Source organism: Lygodium microphyllum, chromosome 26 (genome assembly GCF_053477565.2).
Source record: "Lygodium microphyllum isolate KBCC chromosome 26, Lygodium_microphyllum_v1.1.10, whole genome shotgun sequence".
NCBI classification, from domain to species: domain Eukaryota; kingdom Viridiplantae; phylum Streptophyta; class Polypodiopsida; order Schizaeales; family Lygodiaceae; genus Lygodium; species Lygodium microphyllum.
The window spans coordinates 115,887,351-115,915,304 of record NC_141160.1 but is presented as its reverse complement, the minus strand read 5'-3'; the positions used below and the strand labels follow the sequence as shown (position 1 = coordinate 115,915,304).

General features: G+C 40.2%; 1 protein-coding gene across 1 annotated transcript in view; it reads left to right on the top strand.

Annotated features, from left to right (window-relative positions):
- Nucleotides 1–13,017, top strand: part of LOC148013721 (3'-5' exonuclease domain-containing protein) — a 37,317-nt gene extending 24,300 nt beyond the window's left edge. The window contains exons 5-8 of the mRNA XM_087668626.1: nucleotides 2,618–2,694; nucleotides 2,803–2,938; nucleotides 12,087–12,290; nucleotides 12,405–13,017. Coding sequence (XP_087524752.1) covers nucleotides 2,618–2,694; nucleotides 2,803–2,938; nucleotides 12,087–12,290; nucleotides 12,405–12,476 — 489 coding nt within the window. The 3' untranslated portion in view covers nucleotides 12,477–13,017. The remainder of the gene's footprint in view (nucleotides 1–2,617; nucleotides 2,695–2,802; nucleotides 2,939–12,086; nucleotides 12,291–12,404) is intronic.
- Nucleotides 13,018–27,954: the final 14,937 nt, after the last annotated feature.

Below are 27,954 nucleotides of genomic sequence, written 5' to 3'. Positions count from 1 at the left end.
CTGGGAGATGGCTATGCAGTCTGAGATAGACTCCTTGTATAAGAATGACACTTGGGATTTGGTTTCCTTGTCTACGGGCAAGAAGGCTTTGCTATGCAAGCGGGTGTACAAGTTGAAAAGTACCCCTGGACACCCCAAGCCGGCATACAAGGCTAGATTGGTAGTAAAGGGTTTTAAGCAGGAGCATGGTGTGGACTTTGATGAGGTCTTTTCTCTTGTGGTTAAGATGACCACCCTACGCTTAGTCTTGGTTTTGGCTGCTCAGCTTGACTTGGATTTATACCAAATGGATATCAAGACAGCTTTCTTACATGGGGACTTGCATGATGAGATTTATATGGAGCAGTCTAAGGGCTTTGCAGAACCTGGCAGGGAGCACCTAGTGTGGAAGTTGAAGAAAAGTCTTTATGGCTTGAACAGGCACCTAGGGAGTGGAATCATAAGTTTGATGCCTTTATGCAGTCACAGGGCTACAGCAAGAGTACTATGGATCCGTGTCTTTACACGAAGAAAGTCCGTGATGGTTCTTTATTGATTTTGGTTCTCTATATGGATGATATGCTGATAGCAGGGAAAGCTCATGATGAGCTAGATGCTCTTAAGGCTCAGCTCAAGAAGAGCTTTGAGATGAAAGATTTGGGACAGGCCGCTCACATACTTGGTATGCGCATTAGACGCGACAGGCATCATGGACTCCTCTACTTGTCACAGAGAGAGTATATTCACAAAGTCCTTGAGTGCTTCCGCATGCAGGACGTAAAGCCTATTGGCTGTCCATTGCCTTCTTATGTGAAGGTATCATAGGCTGATTGTCCGCAGACAGATGAGCAGAGGGCCGAGATGGCGAAGATTCCCTATGCATCCGCAGTGGGCAGTCTTATGTATGCCATGATAGCCACTCGTCCAGATATTACCTTTGCAGTTGGTGTTGTGGCACGCTATATGGCTACACCTAGCAAGAAGCATTGGGATGCCATGAAGGGTATCATGAGGTACCTGAGGGGCACTGCAGATATGTGCATATGCTATGGCAGCCAGGATACAGGAGTCGTGGGGTACACCGGCTCTGATTATGTAGGACATGCAGATAGTAGGAAATCCACTTCCGGCTATGTATTCACCTATGCTGGAGGTGCTATTTCTTGGATGTCCAGGGTGCAGAAATGCATGGTCCTTTCTACTACAGAGGCCAAGTATGTTGCAGCCACTGAGGCTTGCAAGGAGGCCATTTGGTTGGGTCATTTAGTTGCTGACCTTGGTATTGATGCTATCCCTACACTGCATTCGGATTCCACGAGTGCTATTCGGTTAGCCAAGAATCCGGTCTTCCATGCGAAGACGAAACACATTGAGGTGAGGTATCACTTCATACGTGGGGTCGTTGATGACAAGTCTGTTGATCTTGTCAAGATCTCGACTGACCAGAATCCTGCAGATCTGCTCACGAAAAGCCTCTCTACAAAGCGCTTTGCCTTCCTTAGGAGGTTGATGGGCGTGGGATGAGATGACGTCTTTCCTCATCCTTTTGTACATGTGTACATGTTGTACTGTCTTTTTTCTTTTTCTTTTCACTCCTCACTGGGGCAGATTCGCCTTTAAGTGGGAGGTTGTTGGGGGTAAAGGCGCCTTTGCCTAGCCGCCCGTGTATTACTACACTGACAGTTATCGCCACTGCACACTGCAGGTGGCGGGCGCCCGTCACCGTCACTTTATTCTTTATTCTTTTAGTGACAGTTTGAATAAAGGAAGGCCCGGTCACACATTGTGATGGTTGGACTTCCCATTTCTAGTCTCTCCCTTTCTTGCTCTTGCTCTCCCGCTATAGCTCTGGAGTCCAACCTTCGATCCGTCGCTCCCTTTCAAAGGAGAATTTTGTCCCCACAGTACTTGCTGACCCTTCTTCTTCACAAGACTCCCTCTACAATTATTCGCGTCGTTGAGACAAATCCTCAGATGCACCTACCACTTCCAGTCCTTGCTGTTGTGAAGGAACCACTACCCCCCAAATACCAACAACAACATCAGCAATCATCCTGATCATTGCCATGTGCCCATGACCCTCTAGCTCAGTTGGCTTTTGATGTTGCTAGTAGAGTCATCACTCCATGGGATCACAGGTATCCAGGCTCTTCCTCCCACCCAGCCAATGTGCCATCTTCCTCACAGACTTAACACTAGAGGTCCAATCCCTTGCGGTGCTGGAGGATTTCTTTGAAGATGGTGTATTGGAAACATTGGCAGCCAAGGCCCAAGCCCATGCAACCAAATCCTGTCAAAGCTTGTGATTCTTTGTGTCTGTCTAGTCCTAGGGTGCCTTTTGTACTCTCGTCTTCTCGCATTTGCTGAATCTGTTGTATTTGGTTGATACATGATGGCCTAGAGCCAACCTGCATTTTGTAATCATGATACTTTGTACTTTTTTTGTAATTAATATAGTTACCGATTACGAGAGAGAGAGAGAGAGAGAAAGAGAGAGAGAGAGAGAGAGACCTTTTACGAGAGAGAGAGAGAGAGAGAGAGAGAGAGAGAGAGAGTTAATGTACCTTTTTCATAATGAATACAATTACCTATTACCAAAAAATAAGAGAGAGAGTTAATAGTTTTGTTTTGGTAACAGGTTGAAGGATTGGCAAAGCAACTCCGAAACGTAGGCATTGATACCCTCTGTCCTCATGTAAAAAAGTCTGATCCAAGGTAGGGTGAATCTTTTCGTGGTTGTTTTGGTTGTAAGAGGGTTTATACACAATAAGTCCAGTCTTATCTATGAAGCCACTAGTAATATGTTTCTGCCATGCATGCCAGAAAACTAGTTGAGCTGGCAGAAAAAGAAGGCAGAGTGCTTTTGACCAGAGACCTCAAACTTTTGCGAACTCGTCTTATTCCTCAGAATCTTGCATACCGTGTTCAAAGCCTTGCCAAACAAGATCAGCTAGCAGAGGTGTGAGACTTTTTAACGTTTTTCACTCTGTGGTTTTTATGCACCTATCAAATGAAGCTTATTTCCATAGCATCATATTATCCCAACTGCAAGCAACTCAGAAAGCAATCAATTTTCAGTGTTACAAGGTGGGATGCTCTAAAAGCTAGATTCATGCAGTACAACTGTGTTGAAAAATGCTGAATAGCAAGGCTTGAATGTGGAGTTTTAAGGAGTATTTCATGTTCACCAAGTTTAATTGATTAGTTGATTATCTTTTCTGCATTTCATACCACAGATTTGGTGGGAATGTGGGCCAAATGTAGTATTGGTCAAAATTGAGATGCTTTAGATGGCTATGGTTAAGTACTTGTGGTCCAACAATTGAGAATTTTAGGATTCTTTAACTCTAGCTATTGATTGTGGGCCTTAAACATAGACATTTTTTGTCATGTTTGGCATTGTTAAATTATATTTTGTTTGTAAACTTCTACCATAACAATAGATTGACCATCTATATGTTAACTGTTGGTTGAAAACAGGATTGATAGTGATTTATTTATATACCATCTATATGATTATCGTTGATTGAAAATAGGATTGATAATGGTTTATTTGTAAACTTCTACAACAACAACAGATTGACCATTCATATGTTTACCTTTGATCGAAAACAAGAGGGCAAGGCACTCTTTGCAAACTTATGATTTGTTGATCTTAGAATGTAGAAACTATGACATAGTAACAAAGTCAGAGACAAGAGAAGGTAAATTTGCAAAACGGGAGGCATGGATAAGACCATAGCTACAATCCAATAGAAGCGTAGAAATGACTTAAAAAGGAATAAAAAAGGTCACCAGAAGAGTCTGCAGTTTTTCATGGTATCGTGTGTTCTCTTAGCTTATATATTTGGTCCTTGACTAAATTCATGACCTTCCCCTCTTCCCATAAACCTGCAATACAAAGTCCATTCATGGAGAGGTGGTGCTCCTGGAAAAATATGGAGGGCTGCCAAGTGGTCAAGATTTAGACGATTTTGCATGTTGTTAAGTTGGTGAAAATTAGGTTAAAACCAATTCTAAATTATTTTGTACCAGCCCAAGAAGGAAATTCAATTAAATTGAGATTATACTGAAACAGAAGTTTTGGTAAGAATACTAGCTCAAAAAGTTCTGTAAAAAGGGGACCACGGGACAGATCACTTTCATCCCCACATCAGCCAACTTTTATTGTCAGTATCCTGATTGCCCTCAGCTTCCCTAGATGTGCCATGCTGCTGTTCCAACCCTTAAATGCAGCTATGGGGGCTTGCTTCAATTGCTTCAGCCCTTCAGCTGATGCATAGTTCTAGCCCCTTGGCTTCCTTGCAAGTGCTTTGGACTTGCTATACTGTTGTCGCAAACCTGCCACACAGCCATCTCCATCAGAAGTACAACCTCCTGCCCTCCAAGGCATAGTTTTGAGAGCGCAAGAGTTAACATTTGATGTCTCAATAGGCTTGTCTGAAGCAATCTCCATCAAATCCCTCTCATCTAGTTTTCCTGGTCCATTGATGCTGTGAGGGAGTGGTAACATTCTTCTTCACTGTGGGCAGCCATGGATCTTCAACATATTCCCTACTATTATTGGGATTTGGGCATTGCCTTCCCAAAGCCTTTAGAAGATGCATCTCAGTTAGAGCAAGCAGTTGGGAGCTACATAGATGAGAATACCTGCCTAAACCCAATTGTGTACTTGGCCATGAACCAAAAGATATTGCGAGCATTGTATAGCATTCCCTTGTAGAGAGATTGTTGCCTTTTGCACTGTGGAAGGCTCAATGCAGCTTCCACCATAATAAGCTACTTCAAATTGTTGAAGAAGTGCAAGAGCTTTTAACTTATCCTGCATCCTTCAAAAAGTCTCAAACTTCAGTAATTGTCCACCCTCTTTATAGTCCTTGACCTTGCCTTTGGGTGTCAGGTTATCATACACTCATGGCTGGCAAAATTTTGCATTACTAGCATTACCAACAGGTGTATGAATTACCAAACCAGCCCCAGTCACTAGCACATCTTGCCTATGTGCAGTGCCCTGCTCATTACCATGCATTTCACTGTGAAAAATTGGCTGCATGCCAACGTTACCATACATAACACTGTGGATTGCAGCTTAGACAAACCTTGTTTAGCTGGTATATCAGCTGCAGAGCCTGAACTACTGAACCACCCCCAAAGTATTATGGATGCAGAGAATGCTTTGGCATAACTTGCTGTCCATGATTTACTTGCTGCAAATTGATTCTTTTTGCATTCCAATCAATGCCTTGATGTAGAATTTTACAGAGCACCCTTTATAGTAGGCATAGCAGATGGCCATCCATTATCCTGTACAAGACCTTTGGACTGTCCTTGAATAACTTTTAGCTCCTTGACACAACTCAATTTTTTGTCATCTAGTCTTCAAGCAAGGATCCATTAATTCTACAAATTTAGGACTCTTCGTAAGCTGAGCAATAGGCATAGATGCATCAAAGAGTTGAGCAAACCTGTCAACTGCACTAATCAACTGTGCTCCAAATAATTAATCCTCATCAACTTTAGTCTTCTCCAGCTTATGAGATTCAGATCATCCAAAGCATCAACATGCTGTGACATCAGATCCTCACACAAATCATCTCTCTGTGACATCTGTAAATTGTGCTGAACTGTATTGCTGAAATTTGATCTATGTGCTTTGCACCAGAGCCAACCACATGCTCACCTCCTTTTAAGAAGTTGGCAATATCCTTGGCAATGGAACCATGAAACTAGCCTTAATAGATGTAAATACTAAAGGGCATTAATTAACCTACTCACAATTCAAATAAAGTGCACACAGGTGGGAGCTAGATTGATCCTACTCAGAGACAAAGATACAGATTGGCCCAAAACTTGGCACCCCCTATGGTATTTGTTAGAGATTACGAGAGCTGTTCCAACTGGATATGAAGAACCTCTGTTTGCCTTTGGATCTTAAGTTTCAGCCACTAGCATTCTCTAACCAGCAACTTGTCTTTCTGTACTTGCTCTCATAAATTGGTCCAGAACTGCTTGCTCACTAAGCCACCAGTTTCTCTCACTAACTGTGACATATGGACCCCTGAATTGACTACATCTGCTAGGAAAACATCAATGTCTGTGTAAACCCCTCAAAAAGCACTTGCAGAAAAATGAAGACCGCTGCTAACAACTCCAATGCCCTCAAGTGAGAGCAAGTGCTGCACACAGCATTGTAAGATGCTGTACAGCATAGATCTTCTCAATTAGAAGAGAGAGAGCAACCCATTTGTTGTGGCATGCTATATAGAAGAGGAGAAAGACTGCTGGTGATGCATGCAAAACAACCATGACTGCTGTCCCTGATGCTATGACTACTGTAAAGAATGTTAGTGTTTATCACCCTCCATGTGTGTTCTGTTCATCCTACCCATGTTCGTATCTTCCTGCAACTTTGCTTGCTTAGCTAGCCACATTGGCTGACTGATGTGTTAGAAGAGGAAAAAGAGTACGCCCTACATCTACTGTTTTTGCAATCATCTCCAAAACTTCATGCCTTCAATAGTCTAATGTGTGACTGCTCCAACCTGACATAATCTTCTCTCATTGTGATCAACTCTCCCATTACTCAGTCTCTTTCCTCTAACTAACTCTGGAGATGTCAACATTCGAATTTATCTACTGCCTGCTATCAACTCCTGCCTCCCCAACATCCATGTCGACATTGAAATTTGTCTGTTGCTAACATCCTACCTGTCACATTTGCTACTACTCGTTATCCAAGATAAGATTATTTGAACCTTTAAGGTTGATCTTTAAGCCTAAGAGCAGTTCATGTGGTGTTAGTTTCATCTTACCTTAGTCTCTGTTTTTTTTCCTGTCAAACCCTATCCTTACCTCTATCTTTAGAAACCTAGTCTTCTCTATATTCTCATCAACAATGGCATCAACAATTGATATCTCCAAATCTTAAATTTCACAGGTGTTGGTTTCTCTCTTTGAAAACAAAATGCAACATTGTTTTAATGTGTGAAGGTTTATGGAGGGTGACTATAATTAGAGTATCTTAAGCCAATATCAATAGTCCTGGTCCTCATCAGACTTGTGTGGACAAGAACAAGAGTGCCCGGCGCTTGCACAATCATTTGGATTGGTCTCGTAGATAATCTCCTTCATCATCTCGATCTCAGCAAACCAGCAAAGGAGGTTCACAATCCAATAGAAACCCTCGAATTTTTTTTTCCTGTGTGTGGGGGAAAAAAGTTGTGGCTAGTTTTCTTACTTAGAAGAAAATACAAATATAATGCTCAACAATTTAATTGGAGCTGTCTACAAATTCAAATCCACTCATACGTACAAGCCTCTCAAGATGCTCTAAGGGGGATAGGGGATAGAAACTATGGTCGAAGAAAATAGCACGACCAAGGTGTCCATTTGGTAAAGGAAAGAAGAGACCATGGCCACCCAAGTGTGAAGAAATTGTTGTCAAAGCTCCCATTAGTGTCCATAATTGCCTTGTAGCTACTTGGAGTGGCTGCAAAGGGAGCGGATGATGGAGAACTAGAGCTTTGCCAAAGTGGCATATATTGAGAGACTCACCGGTGAAAATTACCAAGCAACAGACCTTCTAGATTTGCCACCTTGTGAGGCTCCCAAAGAGCTTTCATAGCTTTGATGGCGAGACAATAGGCTCTAATACCTCGGTCCTAACAATGGCAAAGCCTCCATGCCTACCATGGAGTAGCATGCACGCCTACCACGACACATGAATCAGTCTTGATGATGAAGATTGTATTCTGCACCTCGGCTTGACAATAAGTGGTGTCTCAAATTAACTGACTGCTAGCAAATGGCTCCCCAAGAGATACACCCTAGGCGAGGCATTGCTTGAAAGTTGACAGAGTAACTAGTAGATACCTCTCTACATTAGTTTTGCTGCTCTTACATGATATAGGTAGCACTTTAACATTTCTAGGCATTGTTGTGGGCAGCGCTTGCATGCTATATCTTACTCAATTTGGATTGGCCAACTACAAACTACTTGATCCCCATGTGCCACAAGCCATAGAAAGTAGAAGATCCTCCTTGGCCACCACTTGTACCATAAAGGTCTCCAAAGCTATTGTGGAAGCATCCATGATGTGATACTCTGCCCAATGCTCATTGTGTGATGAGTCCCAATCCATGCCATCTTGCAGCAGGATGTATTTGCCGATTGCTTCTATGCAGGCAAAGAAACTCATTGGATTTTGGGCAATTGGTGAAGCAAGTTAGAGCCACTCTCTTGGATTCCAATCCACCTCATCCATAGGCTTTCCCTCCTAGATCTAAAGGTGCTACTCATGGATGTTTGACCATTGTGTGTGGGTCCAATCTCCATGACTTCCCTTGGAGATGTATGACTTTAATCCTCCTCCAAGAGATGTTGTGGAATGGGAGACCCTTTGCCCTCTATCCCATAACTAACCTGCCAATCTCCATAGAAGAGGTGTCTTTGGGGGGGGGCCATTTATGACAAGACTTTGCTTGCCCATGTCTCCATGTGAACCCGTATTTAACATTTGTATTTACACATGCTTTAAATAATCGTTTTGTATTGTGATGTACCCCAGTTTTCACAATAGAAAAATGATACTAGACCTTGCTTATTGATTTTTTGATATTCCTAAGGACTTGAGTTATTGAGTTTGGCTTTGCAATATTCTTGTTAACTTGAGTTAATTGAGGCCATAACTCTAAAAGCTAGTACCAATACATGGAGTATTCCTTGTAGCAATAATAATGGTGACCATGACAATACCTATAACATTGGTAGTTACACAATGACATTACCTTCATTCACACTTGTAATAGTAGCACTAAACCATAAAAGCCAAGAATGAGCAATGTAACTAAGTATATATTAGTGCTGATAACGGCAGCTATAGTAACTCTAGCTATGATAGTCATATAAGCATTAGTTAGAATTGTACTATCTATAATAGTAACTAGAATAGTCAATATAAAAATTATCATGGTTACTATCCTACCTTGTTTTGAGTGCTGTCTTTAGGTCACTATGCAGCTCAAATCATCACCAATTAGGCTGTTCCCATCTCACAATTATACCGGATGCAAATTGTCAAGATCAATTGCAGTGATTAAACACCACATAAAGCTGCCGATGTCAACCTTGGTATTGTCATCAACACACTGGGCTGAGAATAGCCCTCAAATCGGCTCTCAACTAGGAGCTAGACACCTCAGACCTATCATCATTTTGTAGCTATACTCAAGGAAGGGAGAAGCGCTATAAATATGAGGGATTTTTTGACCTTAAAGGCTGGCATGCTGCAAACAGAAGTGAACCCTCCAATCCTTTAGTATTTTGCTGGAGTTGGGAGCACTTACAGAGTGTTTTCTTTCAATTCCAATCACTTTTGGGCTTACGTGTGCTAGCAATCGTGCCCCTGAATCCCAACGTTTATATTCTATAATTTATAGATGGTCACAACTCCTACTTATGTTTCCTTGTAAATGTTACTTCAGTTTACATGATAGCTATGGTGTATTGACATGCTACCTAGAGACCTATACTTGGCAGGGATAGGTTTCTTGCTTCTTCCATAGCATGAAAGATGGGCTGTACCAATTTATCCAAATAGGATATCTGGCAGATTACTACCAACTAGTCTTCTTTGAGATGCATGTGTTAAAACTAGCCCTAAAGGTTTCTATGTTGGATTTCTCAGCCTTGAGAAACATGAGATTGCCCAAGTAGCTTGGGCCCATTAGAAAGAGTTAGATCAATGTGTTCACGATCAACCACAAGGGTGTCTAGGAAAGAGACCATTGAATGAATCATCAAAGCAAACAACAAAGGGATAAAGGGACATTCCTGTCTAAGGGAGCAAGTGAGCAATTTCTTTAGATACCATGTGGCATCCCTATCAAGCGCTATGTGTACATGATCCTTAGAGCTGATCATACCAATGAGCATGCCATTTTAGGACTAAGGTCATAGTATACATCAATTGAGTGAAGAAAGGACCAACTAACATGGTCAAAAGATTTTTCAATATTCAACTCAATTATGCAAAGCGCTTGATTAGAGGCTTTAGCATAATCAATCTCCGAGTGAGCATTCAAGATATTATGCATGATATTCTTGCCCTTTATAAAATCATATTGCGTTGGTGTATAAGCTGAGCCTATTTGCAAGTATATTGGAAAAGATCTCATATTCTCTAGGAAAAAAAAGAAAATATAGGCCTTCATTGTTTCAAAGTCTCGGGAGCAAGGACCTTTGACAACAATCTAAGGCATTACCATTTTCAAATTAGGTGGCATCAGACCCATTCTGCAAACTTGGTGCTATTGTAGTGTAAGAGGAATCTCATTTGGTAGGCCATCCAATCATGGCTCTTTTTGGCTCTTTCCATTATGAAGATGGGCAAAGGCTGCCTCCACCTCATCCTCAAGAATATCACCATCTAGAGTGTCAAAATAGTGTGGCAGGATGTTATGCACTCATACCATATCAAAGAAACCATAGGATTTGTGGGGAGAAACACAGAGTGTACAACAAACATTGAGAGAAGAAGAAACTTAGAGAAAACACAGAAGAAGAAGAAGATGATGATGATGATGATGGATGATTGAATCATGCTAAGTGAATCAAGTTGACACAACGGAACCGAAGCTTTGAAGATGACTGCACAGTCTTGTCTAATCAGGTGGCAATGCTTGAAGGGAATTTTCCTTGTAGAGGGAGCGAAACGTAGTCCTCCGAACGGTAGGGTATAGAAGACAATGCTTAAGATGAGGGATAATTGTCGAGGGAGTGGAACATAGTCCTTTGGTGCTGTCAGAGTTCAGGAAGAAGATCATCAACTAATGCCTGTGCTCTGGAGGGTGAAGAAGGACAGGACGACCTGCCAAATGAAGGAATCTGACCCCAGATGGAGTAGGAATTGCAAAACACAGCCTCTTGGGATAGCAGGTGCTTGCCAGAGTTGATTTTGATACCGGGAAGACATCTAGACCGCAAAACGTAGCCAGACAGCTAATGCTTGATGAGGATGGTCACCAGATGGAGAATGGGCCACCAGACTGCCAAATGCAGCGAGATGATGTCGCTAGATGTAGTATGCCTGACGCCTGATGGAAGGGTGATCCAAATGCAAGGCAGATGGTGGCACCAGGTATGGAGGGTTGACATTTGAAGAAGAGAAGCCTCTTGGATTGAAGAACACAGCCTTGATGAAGACTCCAAATGATGATGATGATGGCTGCCAGGTGGAGATGGATACCAAAGCCATGAACTGTAATACCCTTCTCGTGGGGTGTGAATGGTAGTGGAGAGGATATAGGCACAGGCTGTCTTGGGTGGTGCTCATTGAAGTCTCTTGGGTGGCGCCCCAACTCTCTCAAGCGGTGCTCAAAAGACCTTTTGGGGGTTGTAAATGGAAACCGAAATAGGAATGGAGGGGAAAATGTATTGGATGACTTGGTTTCTCAACACATTGAAGCTGCCCATTCTTACTAAACTTGGTCCCTAACCTTTGAAAGATTTTCTGGAGAGGTCAACTAGGATTTGTAATAACTCATACGCACATACAATATTCTCTCTGGCCTGGTGTGGCCAAAATTGCCATATCTTTTCATACAAAAGCATACTAATATGTACCGTACCATACGGATCAGTCCGTACTACATATAGAGACAACCCTAACCAAATTGCATATCACCTAGCTTTTTCTCTCATCCAAGCAACAAAAAAGACAAAAGAAAGAAACTCTTACCAAACTGCAAATACAGAAGCTCCCCTGACCTCTACTGCACTAGGGCACCCAATATCCCCATTGTCTATATCTTGTGGCACCTCAGCCATCTGGTAGTGTTTTGCTGATTGGACTGGAGTAGTCATTCAGGGCTCAAACCAACCCAGTTTGCAGGTGCTCTGGATTGAGAGTTGCATGGTAGAGGATTGTACTCTAATAAAAGTTAGCTATGTTCAACAAGATGGTTGGCTACATTGATTACTTGTGCGAGCCAACAGAAGAACTGTGCCTTAATATTTATAGATCTGGATGGACTCTTATTCCATTCATTTATGTATTATTTGAAGTAGAGGACTACATTCATTAACCTAGTTGCTTGGAAAAATTCAGGTGGTGAAGGCTTTTAACTTAACAATATCAGAGGAAAATCTTCTCTCAAGATGTACAAAATGCAATGGGAACTTTATACCAAAACCGCTTACTCCTGAGGAAGCTGTTGCTTCAGCATTAAAGAAGCAAGTAATTCCTGAGTATGCTATAACAGAACGTCTTCTGTTTTGGCAGTGCTCAGATTGCCAGCACATGTATTGGCAGGTGAACTGATTAATGTTGCTGTCAAAATATTAGAGAGTTCTCTTTTCTATAAGACTGCAAAGGAATTTCTGAATTCTATTAGATGAAACTTATGTTGTACGTTTGTCCATACAGGGAAATCAGTTCCACCGTGCTTTAGAGACCTTTCAAGCTTTTGCAAGGAAGATACAGGCTGAAACAACTTAATAGCAAGTGATTTTTAATGCATGGGCCTTGCAAAAACGTCAGGTCACAGGCTGTTCTTTGGCAACTTGGGAATAGGAAAGAGGTGTACTGTAAATTGACTATTGAACTGCAGTGCACCAAGAGGATGGTGAGTTGGGTTGGAAGGCCTCTATTGCTGGTTGCTGAAGGTGAGGTGGTGCAGTTAATGGAGGACCCAGCTCTTGATGTGTGGAGCACATCAAGCCTGGTAGTTATATTGGTCATGTGCTTATTATGCTTGGGACAATTTGTCCAGAGATGCGATCTTGTAAAGATTACCTTCTCATGGGTGGGCTTAACCAATATAACTGATTAGGTTTGAAATCATCTCTTCATTTGAAAATTATGCTTGAGTGTGTCCAAAAAATACCAAGCTATCTGATTCACTATTGATTTGCAATAGCTTGAAAACTTTACTACAGAAAATTATAACATGTAAGAAATAAAGCAAGACATTCTTGGCCAACTAGATTTCATGAAGCCATGTTTACAGAAAATAACACAATTGGTTGGTGTATTGAAACGTAATCTATTGAACCCCCGACAAAGGAAACTAGAGTTTAATAAATGCCTTGTGAGAGATGACATAAACATATTGATCTAGGGTTACTTTTACCTTGCTGCTGTAGTATGTAATCGCCACTACAAATTTGCATATGTAGTATATAATCTTTTACTTTTAAAATTATTTGCATATTGGCACTACTATTTTCGATGTTACACCTAGTTGTGGAAGAAGCATGGGTTGAGGAAGCTCTTTGCCAAAGGGCTAAATCATGGAAAGCTTAAGACTCATGAATAGGAGGCTTTTTGGAATTTCTCTTAGTATTTCATGTAATGCACGATCTAGTTAAACAGTTTCAATGTTACTTGGATGAAAATTGCTGTCTATACTTGCGAGATAATTGAGTATGAATATTATGAACATGAGATTCTTGGTCTTTCTAAGGATTTGCATATTGCTGGTATAGATAAAGCAGCCAATGATTTAACTTGTTGAAAGATTCAAAAGTAATGACTTTGAGCATGCCAAAATCAATATATCTATACTATTAGTTAAGGAAAGGTGGGGGGCGGGTGCCACACATCCAGCAGCAGCAGCCGCCCCCCACCCCCCCCCCCCCCCCCCCAAGGGGAAGGCACGGGTGCAAAAATCGCATGAAGGGGAAGTATGTACATAACCCTTCCCAAAGTGGGGCTACATATACTTTCAGATTCCATGATGATATTCTTTTAATTAATGTGTCTAACCCCACTATCTCTTTGGAATTATAACTCTTCACTTTTGGCTACATATCCTAGTGTCCCTTTGCAATTTGATTTTTTGACAATACTATCTACTTTTTAAATAGTGGGCATTTTATTTCATTATTCACTTTATGACAACTACATGCTCTCCCCATCTGCTTAGTATTTGGTCTTTTGGCGAGAAATAACAATTTCCCTTTAAATGCATTCAATACACACATAGATGCAGCAGTAGACCCTCTTCGTGGGTGCATAAGGTCATACTCTCCCAACTTGGACTTCCTATACTCAAATAATGTGGTTTGTGATGCGTTCAAGCAAATCCAGGTGTTTGTATAGAGATTTGCAAACAATAGTTTTGTGAAAGCGAGGTTGTGGAGACTTACTCGTTCATTGTTGATAGAAAATCATCCATTATTGAAGATGGATATACACTAGCTAATAGCTCTTGTTGATAGGTACACATTGGCTAAGAGCCCTTAATACACACTAGCTTAGAGCTTTTGTTGATATATAATATTGGTGTTTACCTTTGGGATCGCACTCGAAGCAACCGCCAATCATTCTTTTATCCCTCAAGGTTGGGAATGATGGTGGGTTACATAAACATGCATTTGACTTTTGTTTTGTACTTTTCAAGGAGAACTACCCAAAAATGGCTTGGTGGCATAGGAACATCCATCCCTCAATAGTAGGCTAGGGTTTGGTGGGTTATATGAACACGTGGGTAACTTGGTATTTCCCCTTTTGATAAAGTGAGGTTTCGCTTGGTCTCTCGAATTTTCATTTGTTGAACATTCCAAATGGATGTTATAATGGCTTCTTGGTAATTTCTTCTACTTCTAAGATCTTGTTGCATGCTGGCTCTTCATGTGTGATATGTTCTCCCTATCTCCCTCTACATGAGCACATGATGGGGATCCCCTTTATATGTGTTGTCAACATTTTGATGGTAGCCTAGTCTTTTTACTCTCTCGATGGACTCCCCATTTTCTTGTTAAATTCTTGTTCATCATGATTGGCCCTCATTTGCAAGAGTACATTTTTTCAACTTTGAAAGCTTGTTTTATTTTCTCTCTTTAATACATGGTTGTTCATGAAGGATTTTGTCACTCTCTTTGTTATGCTATGGTTAATATGAGATCTTGTGAGTTTTCCAGCTTAGATCTTTACTAAGATCATGTGAGGAGTGATTCTCTATTGTACTTGCCAGTTGTATGGTGGCTCTTTTTTCTACACTCATGTTAATATTCAACCACTATAACAAGGTTGATAAGTTAGTTGCTACCAAGATATTCCATGTTATCTCTCTATTAGCAATGATTTGGAGTCTCCATGTATACTTGTTGATGAGTGTTAAGAATGGCATTAGTCATTCTTTGTAAAGAGTTTTAAATTTTTTGCTAATTGCAATTAGTCACTCCATTGGCATTCTTAAGCCTTAAACTTGCTAGCATCATGTAGATGTTGGCCCGCCACTTCACAATAATGAGGGCTTTATGACATTTAATCTTACATAATGATTGAATACAATGTTGTGTTTGCTTCCTAAGAGGCCAAATTAGCTAGTTCAGATAAAGCTATACACACTCCACTAGCCTTACTGTAAGCCTAGATAACATTGGCTTGGAGAAACCCTTGCAATCACACTAGCCTTGTGATGTCTTGAACTATGCGTGGCAAACAATTTTGCAACTTATATGGGCCCCCATTGTATTAAGACAATGTTATGTATTCCGTGGATCAATACCCATTCACTTTTTTCCATGGAAATTGATACTCCTAAGGATCCCCCTTGGATGGCCCTTTTTTATATTTTCTTCACCATGTTGTTGATCCTTGAAAATTTTTTCCATAGAAAAATAAAAATTCTATTAACACACCTTGGAATAAAATGTTCCAAGGCAACCTCAAGTACCTTTCTTGATGGGAGTACTACTACTACAACTAGATACCTTTTATTCGATGACCTATAATTGCTAATCTATTAAAGGGAAATCTCCATGCCTACCATTGGGTGTCTCACTTCTGCATGTCTCCACCACCCTATTCCTTAGCCATGAGATCAAGCAAGGTAACATTTGCTTGTAATGGTGATTAGAATGGCAATTGAATTTTGTTGATGATACCTATAATGCAGGTTGGATATCTTAGTCCTTACTAACAATATGATTATTCAATTTTGTAGGCATTAGAAAGTATCATTTCCTTCCAATTTACATTTTTTTTTCTTTATGTGCATGGCTACAAGAGCTTATTGATGGATGTTTTGTAGTTTTTACAGAAACTTAGTTGAACATTCTTGGTGTTTTAATGGATTTTTGAATCTTTATTTTCACGTTGCACGCACGCACACACGCACACACATTCTAAGTTTCATGTTTATATTAGCTTTCTATGGTTTTATGCTATGCTCAATATTTAGTTTGTGACATAATGTTGATTTCATGCTAAGAGTAAAACAGTTTTTGGTCTCTTTGTGGTACTTTCCAAACATAGTTTGGCTCTTGTGAATGACACTTTGACTATCAAAGTACAATGTAGGCACCTCTTTTGTAACACCCAAGTCTCTGACTAGATGAGTAAGTTATCTAACCTTCTTGCAAGCCTAAGTGGTTCAAACATTCTCAACTTCAGTGGTAGATAAAGTTGCACATATTTGCAATTGAGAGACCTAAGACATTGCATCACTTGTGAAAATAAATACAAAATTTGTATTAGACCTCTAGAATCTACACTTCTTACAAAATGAAAATCTACATATCTAAGAATGGATGCATCCTTTCTTTCGAAGCATATGTACATAGCTCTAGTGTCATTCAAGTATCTCATGGTACTCTCTATTGCCTCCTTATGCATTTTGCCATGGTTTGCCATATACTTGCTAGTCACTTCCATTGCATAGACAATGTCTAGATGTGTAGTATACATTAAGCTACCAATTTGGGATGCATAAAGGACCTTGGCCATTTTAGCCCTTTGTCCATTTGACTTGGGGTTTTTCTTGTGGCCAAGTTTGAAAAGGCAATGCAACATTGATTACCTTTCTTCTCTCCATATGCAAATGCTCCAATACCAATATATCCCTTCTAAGACAAATAAAAATTGTAATACAAGTATGTGTACATAGTACATACTCATGTGTTAGTGCATGTAAAAGCTATTAGTCTTTAGATTATTATTCCATGTTTATTTGCTTGTTAATTTCACAATCATTTCATGTAACATCCATTAGGTGTTCATTAAAATTAAAAGATTTGAAATTAAACTACAATACATTTGCAAAACATCAATTGAATATAAATTTCTCTTCAATGCACAAATGGGTTGTGTGTGTGTGTGTGTGTGTGTGTGTGTGTGTGTGTGTGTGTGTGTGTGTGTGTGGTTATTGAAATGATGTAGTGCATGTGTTTTGATTTTTAATTGCACATAATTTTGTATGGTTAGGGTTTTCTATATATTGCTTGTTTGTCTGTTTTGATGTGGCTAGGGGCATTATAGATCAGTGATCATTGATCACTTATTAGCTTCATATGCATTGTAGTATGACGATGGGGGAGGCTATCGGTTTAACAATGAAGTGATTGTTCATAAAACCTCCCTCCATAAGAGTTTTCATGTGACACTTTTAGAAGAAGCACAAATGGCCTTGGATAGAGCTATCTTTTTTCTAGCCATGCAATGACAATTGTAGACAATGACAATTAGAAACATGTATGAAAGAAGATTGGGGAGTTTGGGGTTGGCTTTTCCCTATCGTCTTATCACTTAATACAACATGATTCACTTAATAAGTGCCACTTAGAGGTGAAGGACCAGGTTGTTCTACGAAACTTGGACTTGATTGGATGTATCATTACATCAAACAATTGGTCCAATATTCAATGATGACCATTAATAAATATCATGTTGGTTTCACCAAGGGAATGGAGGCATTCTTAAAAGCCATAGATAGCACAAGAAAGAATACATTAGGGGAGTATAGTACAAACATTTTGTGCAAAGACATTGAAGAGATACAACATCACCAGGTGGTGCAATTGGTTATCGATGATGCAAAGAATTGTAAAAATGCCGCCAAACTTGTACAAGAGCATACTTGCTAGTATTATTAATAATTGTGAGAAAGTTGTTAATTTTGTTCTCAAAAGAGGTGGAGTGCTTTGACATTCAAGCTTGGATGGCATACTTGCTAAAGCTCCCTATAGAGATATGATTTTGCACCCACTTTTATACTTTAGAGTCCTTACTTTAAAACAAGGGTGTCATGATAGAGATGTTCATGTGCATGGACATGTATGATTGGGAAATTGAGAAAAGTGTATAAATGAGGGATAAGACTACCTAGTTTCATTCTAATTCTTCTTTTAAAAAAAAAAAAGTAATGGCGGTTGTGGTTGATGCACACTATGTAATGGCACCAATCATGTACGCCATGCGTAACATGGATGAAGTAGTAGTAAACATAAAAAAGTTATGGAAAACACAGTGGAAAGTGCAACAGAGTGTAGAGTTCCTTGAGGAGAAAATGACTCCATTACAAAGCCATGACAAACACCTTTCAGGGTATCTTAGAGGAGGGTGTTGCTAAAATATGTTCAGAGGTGGGCTATTGCCCATACACCATTGCATAGTGTCACATACCAATTAGATTCTATGTATTAGGGCTTAGATTTATGGAGCAAGAGTGAGGTGGTTGTAGATTTCTACACTATGATCAACATGTTCTATGCAAAAGATGAAGCAACATGCAAAGAATGTATCAAGGAGATCTCTAGATTCATAGTAAAAAAGGTTAATTCTCTAATCTCTTTGTACATGAGATGACCAAGGAGCAACAAACATGGAAGTGATGGATTATGAATATAGGGGATACTTGTCCAAATTTGAAGCTTCTCACAGTGTGCGTATTGGTACAATGCACTAGCAACTCTAGCTCAGCAAAATTGGAGCACATATAAATATGTACATAACACTATTAGAAATAGACTATTGGGAGATAGGGTTGAGAAGTTTTTATACATATATTACAATGATAGGATCTTACAAATTCTTGAGGGCAATGACTATGAGGAGGGTATGTCCTTATGGATATATAATTGTGATGATGTTGAGACAGATGCATCAATCTTTGATGGAGTCGACCATTTTGAGGGCGAGGGTCAAACCATTGCAATGGATATTATCCATATGATCCTAGAGGTAGTAGATGTAGACATTGAAGAATATACTGCTCATAGGATGACTCAATCTTGAGAAATATTCTCCAAGTTGCAATAGCATGATGCAACAATGGATTAGTTTTCAAGCTTCATCTCTCTACTAGCCTTGATGTGAAAAATTTTAAGCATTGTACATGACTGATGCATGCAAATTGTAAGCTTGAACACTTGGCATACTTATTAATTTTCAATGTCACACTTAACTTGTATAATGAAAGAAGTATTCATTGTGTTCAGAATTAATAAATTTCAAAAATCAAAATGAAATAAATAATCCAATGGTTGTATTACGTTTGCTAGGTCTTGTCACTTAGAATATGTATCAACAAGATTGCATTGCAATCCTTTGACACACAATGTAATAAATGCTTTGTTGAGAGATATCTCCAAATTCTTTGTGGACCCAACTAGGCTTTAATCAAACAAGTTCGAGGTAGCACTAGGCGTGTTGCCTTATTCTCCCTCTTGAGATTGTGTATAAGGTATTCTATATATCTTATACAAGGCTTTGGGAAATAGCACAATTGTAGATGGGATACTTATTAGATGGAATCATTTGTTGGACCAGGCAATCAAGGTGCACATGATGCTTGCATGACGAACAATATGAGCCTATTTCCTTGTCAAATGGCTTCAAATAGCCCATATAAATATTACTTGAGCATATGGGAGTATCTACCTTTTGCATGACAATGTGGGGATGGAATACAACACACATGGGGTAGTCCCAAGGTAATGCCCCTTGAGAGGTGCCCCACACCACATGGTACTCCACATGTTCAACAATTTGTATGAGCATCTCAATCCACTTCTCAATGTGGGCGTGCACTTGTGATAGTGTTTAGGATTGTAGAACTTGTTGAAACTCCATCTTCCTTTGGCCAACTTGTTCTTCAAGGCCTCTTCTCTTGTTGCAAGTCTAATATTGCACCTTATAGTGCCAATTGCGACTCATCCCTCATGATGGCCACAATTTGTGCCCATGTATCCTTAGGAGAATGGTGAGTCTCCTTTAACAAGGAGACCATTGGATGATCCATCATAAATTGCATGCATAGCATCATGACTAGGTATGAGGGGGAGTCGGCATTGTGAAGAGGTTGGCCAAAGACCTTGAGGGCTATGTAATCAACATTCTCCTTAATATTCTCATGGATGCACTTATTCACTTTTCATCGTCCCTTTTTTATCTCCATGTTTGAGCATGGCCACACTTACTTGACCATGTCAACAACCTCTTTTCACTGTGTATAAGCTAAATTAGTCCATTTTGAAAATTATTGGCTCATACATTGGACCTTCTTCCATCCAATGCCACTACCAAAAATTTTAAGCATTCATAGGCCTTCTATGAGCATGCTCATTCTATACCCTCTCTTCATTGTTAGCATCCTTATCCCTTGCTTGTTGGTGGTCTTTGCCTTTAGGCATGTTTTTTCATTAAGAGACAAAGCTCGGGGGCCAAGCTCTATATGAGGCAATTATACCTTTACAAGGTCAATGTTTCATGCCTCAATTTGTAGACACAAGTATTGGCCTAGCCACCAAGACTCTATGATGCATATGATGAGCCAATCCACACGGTGCACATAGACACATTGATGCATGCATATTGCCATAGGGGACCATAGATCTCTAGTGCAGTCCATGGTGTTTTCCCTCTTTCTTGCTCATGTTTCCTTAGACGCTCATCAATGACATGCATGGACTTGTCTGGTACACTGCATTACCAATTGAGGAGATTGGCCTTGTCATGTGAAACATAATCATTAGACGCTTTCGTAAATTCTAACACTATTATTTGCATGCAAGTCAGAATGGATGGTGTTGACACTGCATAGCCTTCATCCCATCCATAGGTGCATGAATTATATGTGGCATAATATTGATCACATCCACAATTATAACCCTCTCCACCACGTTGGGCATGATTTGGTTTGAAGGCCATTCCTAGCTTGCACACACACTCAATTTTTGTTCTATATTTACAATCATGAAATGGGTGCCACATTAAGATATCGTTGAGCATGTTGCCATTGATGAGGGAAAAGACTATTACCTAGAGGGCTCATAAGTAAAGGTAGTGCACGGTACAATTGATGCATTGACCTTTTTTATTTCATGCTCCACTTGAAATTGTTGCAACTTGGTGTTGTCATATCCCTTGTACATATTTGTGTAGTATTTCAAGTCTAAGGGAAAATATACCTAATGGTCTCTATGGTCATTTCAACACATTACCCAAAGACATCTTGGCCATCAGTGACATTACCTAGATTTATTGCATTTAAGGGAATATTGATTGTTGGTGCACATTGGTGATTTCACGATGTGTACAACATGGTTCTTGCCTTGATAGATTATCTTGTTGGCTTATGGCACCGAAACTAGGTCTTGTGTCTATGGCCATCTTCAAACACTTTGGTAGAGAGGGTTGTGTTGGTTAAGTCCTCTATCCTCTTTAATCGTGCTCAGTACGAAAAAATTGAGATCTTAGAACAACCCTATAAGGGAGTTTGAACAAAATATTCCCCCAAAAAAATGAGGTCATAATATAATTTTTTGCAAACATTCTCTAAACATATCGAAGATTGCGTTTTTAGAACCTACTCTTCAAGAGTTTTTTGGTGATATATAGATTGATAAGGTTTGGAAGTGGAACAAGGAAGTTACACCAAAGATTCTCTTCTCCTAGGGAATATTATCGTAATAGAATAATATTCTCTTTTTCATGGGAATATTGTTGTAATAGAATATTTTAAGAGCTAAGAAAAATCTTTATGGAATCGAGCCTCATCTAATCTTGAAACCTCATGATGCTATATGCCATCAAAAAGCTCTTAAATACTAAGATTATAAAAATATGGTCTCCAACAAGTTTGGAGTTTATTTGCAAAGAAATTGTGTCTCCATTTTTTGAGAGAACATTTTAGTCAAACTTGCTTGGAGAGCTATTTCAAGACCTCAAAATTTTCCTAATGTACATTCTCTCTCCACTTGATGTTCCATAAGGTCAAATTCTCCTTCGATATAGTTGCTAGTGCTAGCTCCCTAATATCTTCAAGCATCTTAGGGGCATTTATAAGCAGTATGTGTCAAAGACGCATGTTTAGTATGGTGTGCAAGACTATACATGATTTATTGTAGAAGTTGACAAGGGTCTTCTTGTTGTTGTTGATTTGTGATATGTGCTCGTCTATGCTAGACAAGGTAGCTTCTATCGAAGCATATGTGGAGCATTTAACAATATTAAGGGTCATCTTTGCAAATCACACTCTTTACAAGAAAGAAAACCAAATGTACAATTTTTTTTTTGTCAAAACTCACAATCATAGTCAACAAACACACATGCACAAAAATAGTTTGTTAAAACTTATATATATGTTCACATTTATATATTTTGTTGTAAAGGAACTTACCAAACATTTACTATGATTATTAGACTAACAAGTCTAGGATAATATATACAATAATAATAATAATAATTTTTCTCATTATGATTGTTAATTTTTTTGTAAAGGCACTTAGCAATTGTTCGCCATGATTTATTAGAATAACAAGCCTAGGTTAATATATACAATAATAATTATTATTCTCATTATGATTATTAAGATTTCATTCAATGAGAGAGAGAGAGAGAGAGAGAGAGAGAGAGAGAGAGAGAGAGAGAGAGAGAGAGAGAGAGAGAGAGAGAGAGAGAGAGAGAGAGAGAGAGAGAGAGAGAGAGAGAGAGAGAGAGAGAGAGAGTCCTAATTCTATCTTTTAAAAAAACATGACATCAACTTTATGTTGGATTGGTGTTCATATAAATTTCAATTAAAACATGCAATTACATGATATCAATTTTAAGTTAAATTGTTATTATATACAATCTTCAACAAAGATGCAATGGTATGACAAAAAGATCGTTGGAAAATGTAACAAAGCTTGGAGCATTAGACACATAGCCAAGGAAGAAAATAAAGGGGTCCATGAAATAGCCCGCCAATTAGCCATCCGCCAAACTTTTGCTCTAAGAGTAGATCCTAAATGGTTTAAGCTAGAGCTATCAAGAATGTCCAAGTTATTGACAATGGGTTGTATATGAAGATTTATGTTAAAAATTCCTAACACCTCTAGAAATTTTGTTAGATAGAGGACTTGGGTTCCAAGATGAGCTTATCGCCTATCTCTATAATAAGATGAATATCACTAAGTGTTTCTTGTCTTAATATTACCCATAGTGTAACGGGCTTAATGAAAGATTTAATGGAGAACTCACACTGATGTAGACAAAGATTATGGTAATCACCCACAAACATGGGATATAGAGATTCTAGTAAGCCTGCAGGCTTACAAATTTTGAGAAAAGAAAGCACATAACTTTCTCCATATGAAGTAGTAGATGGAGAAAAGGCTTTGTTGCTAGTGGAAGGAAAAATACCGGCAATGTAGATGCTTGAAAATTTGAGCGAGGAAGAAAAAGATTATGCAAAGGAAAGAATAATGGAGTTACAAGGAGTGCAACTAGATATGGAAGAAGCCTTAGAATCTTTAGAAGAAATTCAATGAAAAAGGCTTTAAAAATTCAATTAGAAAGTACATGATAAAAACATTAAGAAAGCGGATCTTTCTTAAGTTATAATTGCAAATTGGATCACACATTTCAAAAGAAGTTTGAGACAAGATGGAAAGGACCATTTAAGATAAAAGAAACGTTTGGAAATAGAACTCATATATTGGAGGTTCTAGATGGGAAGCTTCACAAATATATAATCAATGAATAGCAACTCAAAAAATACACCCTCAAGCAAATGATAATCAATTTGAAGGAAGTAAATGAATAAGAGAAAGAAAATGATATAAATATAGAAAGACCAAGTACATAAGAGTGGCTAGTGGGATATATCACATCTATTTCAGTCTAGGGGTGGGCTAATGTTAACTCTCAAATGAACAAGGTGGAAAAGCTAGAAAATTTGAAGAAAAGACAAGGCCAAGGCAAAAGTGAAACAGAAGATGAAGGCGCGCCAAAAAGAATCTAGAAACAAAAGAAGTGCAGAAAAGTCCTAAATCAAGGAAAAAGGCGCATGAGAAAAAGCGCGAGTCTATACTGTTGTAAAAAAGTGCAAGGCGCACCATGGTTTATTTTAAGAGTGCCGGACTCTCACCTGTGCAATTTGTAAAGGTAGATAGGCTCTAGGAAGGAAGCTAGGAAGATAGGAGGACAATGGGAAAAAGGACCTAGGCCACGACCGACCATGTAAAAAAGGGGATAAGGGGATGACCACCCAAAATGGATTTAGGGTTTTGTATATAAAGTTGAAAAGTGAATGAGAAGCTCATTCTTGTGTGTGGCCAAAATGAGCTCTCTTCTTCTTCTTCTTCTTCCTCTTTTTCCTCTTCTTGCTTGCTTGAGCTTGTGCTTGAGAGAGGGAGTGTGAGAGTCTGAGGGAGTGAGTGTGTGAGGGTGAGGGACCGGGGAGGAGAAGCTCTCCATCTTCTCCTCTCTTCTTCTCTTCTATTCTCTTCTCTTGTCTTACTCGCGGCAATGGAGCTTGGAGCGTGGAGCTTGAGGATGGAGCTTGCACTTGGATCATGGAGCTACCGGATTGCGCAAGAGAGGAGGTAACTCGATCGGCATGGAGGTAAGCTCACTACACCCGTAGATATGGATGGCACGTTGGCTATGTGAGAGGTAGGGCGGTTGAGCGAAAGCTCCCACATTTTGGTTTCATTTCCAGGACCAATGGATTCAAGCCTTGAACGCTTGCGCGCTTTGAATCGAGTATTGAAGTAGGGTTTTCCCCGAACCGGTGCTTGAGGTAGGTGGATAGGAAGCAAGGGAGTTTGAAGAGGTATTCGATCTCCTTAGCAAGTAGGTTTTTGGTTTTTGAGACTTGGGAAAGCATGATGGAGTAGTGTAGGTATTTCCCTTATGATTTTTCCTTGCATTTAGGAAGGATAGGAGCAAAAAATTGGAGCACACATTAGGGTTTTCTGTTGCTGTATAACAGGTTGAAACAGGGAAAAGAAGGGGAAAAAATGAAAATTTCGATTAAATATTAGTAAGGGGAGCAAGATTAAGGTGAGTATAGGCCTAGGTAGGGTGATAAGGGGCCAGGAGTGGCAAGAAAGGCCACATTTTGCATTGCAGGGTTTTAGGAGAGCAGGAGAGAGGGAGAGAGCTTCATCGCGTGGACGTGCTTCGATTTGGTCATCTAGGAGTTATTTTCCTAGCCCAGGAAATTCCACACCTTCCCCTACATGAGTAGCTTGGATCTGGAGGTGGTTAACCAGTAGGAAGGCCTCGATCGCTCAGCACAATGAATTCTTTGAGGTTCGATGAAAAAATGTGTCACGCTCGACTCGTCCAAGTGATGGCGATTCTGGGCCGAGTCTCAGAATTAGCCCTCTGCCTGCCCTTGGCCCACTACCACTCAGACCACTCAATCCATTCGGCCCTCGCTCAACTACACTTGAATGCCTTTCCCTTGGCCCGTCCGAGTGAATCATTCAGACCACTTGATACTCAGCCCACTTGACTCGGCCATTTAGCCCTCAGCCCACTCGGCCAAGTTATCATTTGGCCCTCGGCCTACTTGGCCACTTGGCCTTCGGACCACTCGGGCACTTGGCCCTTGGACAAACACACTCAGACCGGTCGAATTTAACATTCAGACCAGTTACATTCGGCTCTCGGTCATTCAGACGGGCCAAATCGGGCATTTGGCCCTTGAAATTCGGACCTACTAGGTCGAATTTAGTTTTTTTTCAAATTTTATCCTGTAGACCCTGAAATTGACTGAGAGACCATGTAGAGCCGAAACCATATCATAGATCTATCATTGGGTTGAAATCTAGAGCAAGTAGTTTAAAACTTGGCTATAAACGGCTGTCCTTCAAATTGTGCATGGCATTTACCGTAATGGCCCTGTGGCCAGGGGGGACTGTCCCCCCCCCAGGACCCCCGCAGAGGGGACTCTGCCCTCTCCCCACCTCCCCCAAGTAGGTTGGAGAGAAAACGCGTGCCGTGACAGGTCCTCCAAATTAGATCCTAGTGTAGTAATGGCTCTACACAAGCATGGATTCTCACGTGCAAAGGAGCAACCAAAAGCCCATATCCAAACAAAGACAAACAGAGACCCTAGAACCTCATTGGGCTAATCTAGCCAACAATGAAAAAAAGGCCACACCGCAAAAACACATATGTGTTGCATTTGGACTGCATCTAGTTAAAGCGGAAATCAACAACATCAAGCTACAACTGCGAGGATGACTAGATATGACAATCTCGACGATAGATGCTTCTTGAACAGCACTGCACAGACGATCCAAGAGGTCAGTGGAGAGTCCACATCTAGCTGTGCAGTTAGGGACTCAAGGGCATGTATTAGAAGGCTTAAATTTATAATCCAAGACCCGGAAGATGAAGACATAGTACCACCTTCTTATCTTAGGATCAAACTCATCGCAAAAATGGAGCACTGTATCAACACTCTCATCGATGAAGGAGCTGATTTTAATATCTTGACCTATGAAGCATGGACCCTACTAGACCAACCAGAGCTCACACCAACTAATGCAACTCTTAGTCCTTACGGGGAACACTCCCAAGCACTTATGGAGAAGTGAAAAATGCTTGTAACCATTGAAATGGAAAGCTTGCCTATCCTATTCCATGTTCCTTCAAATAGTGCTAATTGTGGAAAGGAAACCCTCCTTGGATGACCTTTCAAAAGGGCGACGAAGTGTGAGGCCAACTATGTAGCATAGAGGATACACTTGACACTATTAGATGTGAGGATAATCACAACCTTTAGTAAGGATGACCTTATCGAACCTCGAGGGAAAGGCAAGGAAGGTGCTAACATAATAGTCAAGCCTACTAACAAGAGCAAGGACTTGTTGAAAGAGTTGATATAAGCTCATGTCGAACAGAGAGAACCAGTGAGTGAGGTCATGCTTGAAACAAGAAGATCAGGAGACAATGCCAAGGATAGACTTTGGACCTACAAATATCGTAGAAGACCACAAAAGAAGCCCAAGCCTTATAGATGAAGGCATTGATGGAGAACTAGCACAATGCCGCGATGGATATCCAAAGTGTTGCTACCTGCTCAAGGGTATCATGCAGGTAACTGATGGATTTGGGTACCAAAACCCCTTACTAAACCATCTCTATCAGCTGAAGGCCCGATTGCATCAAAAGAAAAGAAGCACATGAGGAAACCTAAGAGAAAATCTAGGTCTCGGGGCAAGAAACCAAACATGAGTATTAGAAAGGAAGAGCCTCCACCTAGCATGCTTAATAAACAGATGTCAAATGTAACCATTGAGCATGCACAAAGAGCACTATAGTGATCAAGGAGCTTTTGACTTCCCAAGAGGATCATGAGCGCCACAGGCACAACGTTGCTCATAAGAAGGCGGATTACTCAACAAAGCAAATGGCACAATTATCTAACAGCCACGAGCAAATCTTTCAACCAATGCCAAGTCCACCTAATAGTCCCAGATCTCCTACACCCTCTTTCCCTAAACGGACACAGGAAGCACAAGAGCAGTTGTCAAGTGCAGCTGCTCAATTCCAATCTCTATCTCCATCTAAGCTTCCAGATGTCCAAGAGGTGGGACATGACACCACCTGTAGCTCTCGGCACAAGGATGTGCCTGTGCAACCTAATGTGACTAGATCAACTGATGCTTGATCTACACAAGTGAATGCTCAAAGGGCAACAAAAGACACGACCACTTCCAATCAACTTAAGGAATTGACACTGCAATCCACCAATAATAGCGAGTCCACTGAACTAGCTGCTACTACTTCCAATTAGGGATCACAGCAGTCATAGCCCTTGGCCATGACAATGCCCCTTGCGAAACGTGTCCTTAGCTATTCACATGTGGAGGAGGTGTCACAACCAACATCCTTGACAACTCCAGTACTTCCAAAGAACCTAAAGCCTAGGCTTGAGGAGCTAAACATAGGAGAATTAGCTAAAGAGCTA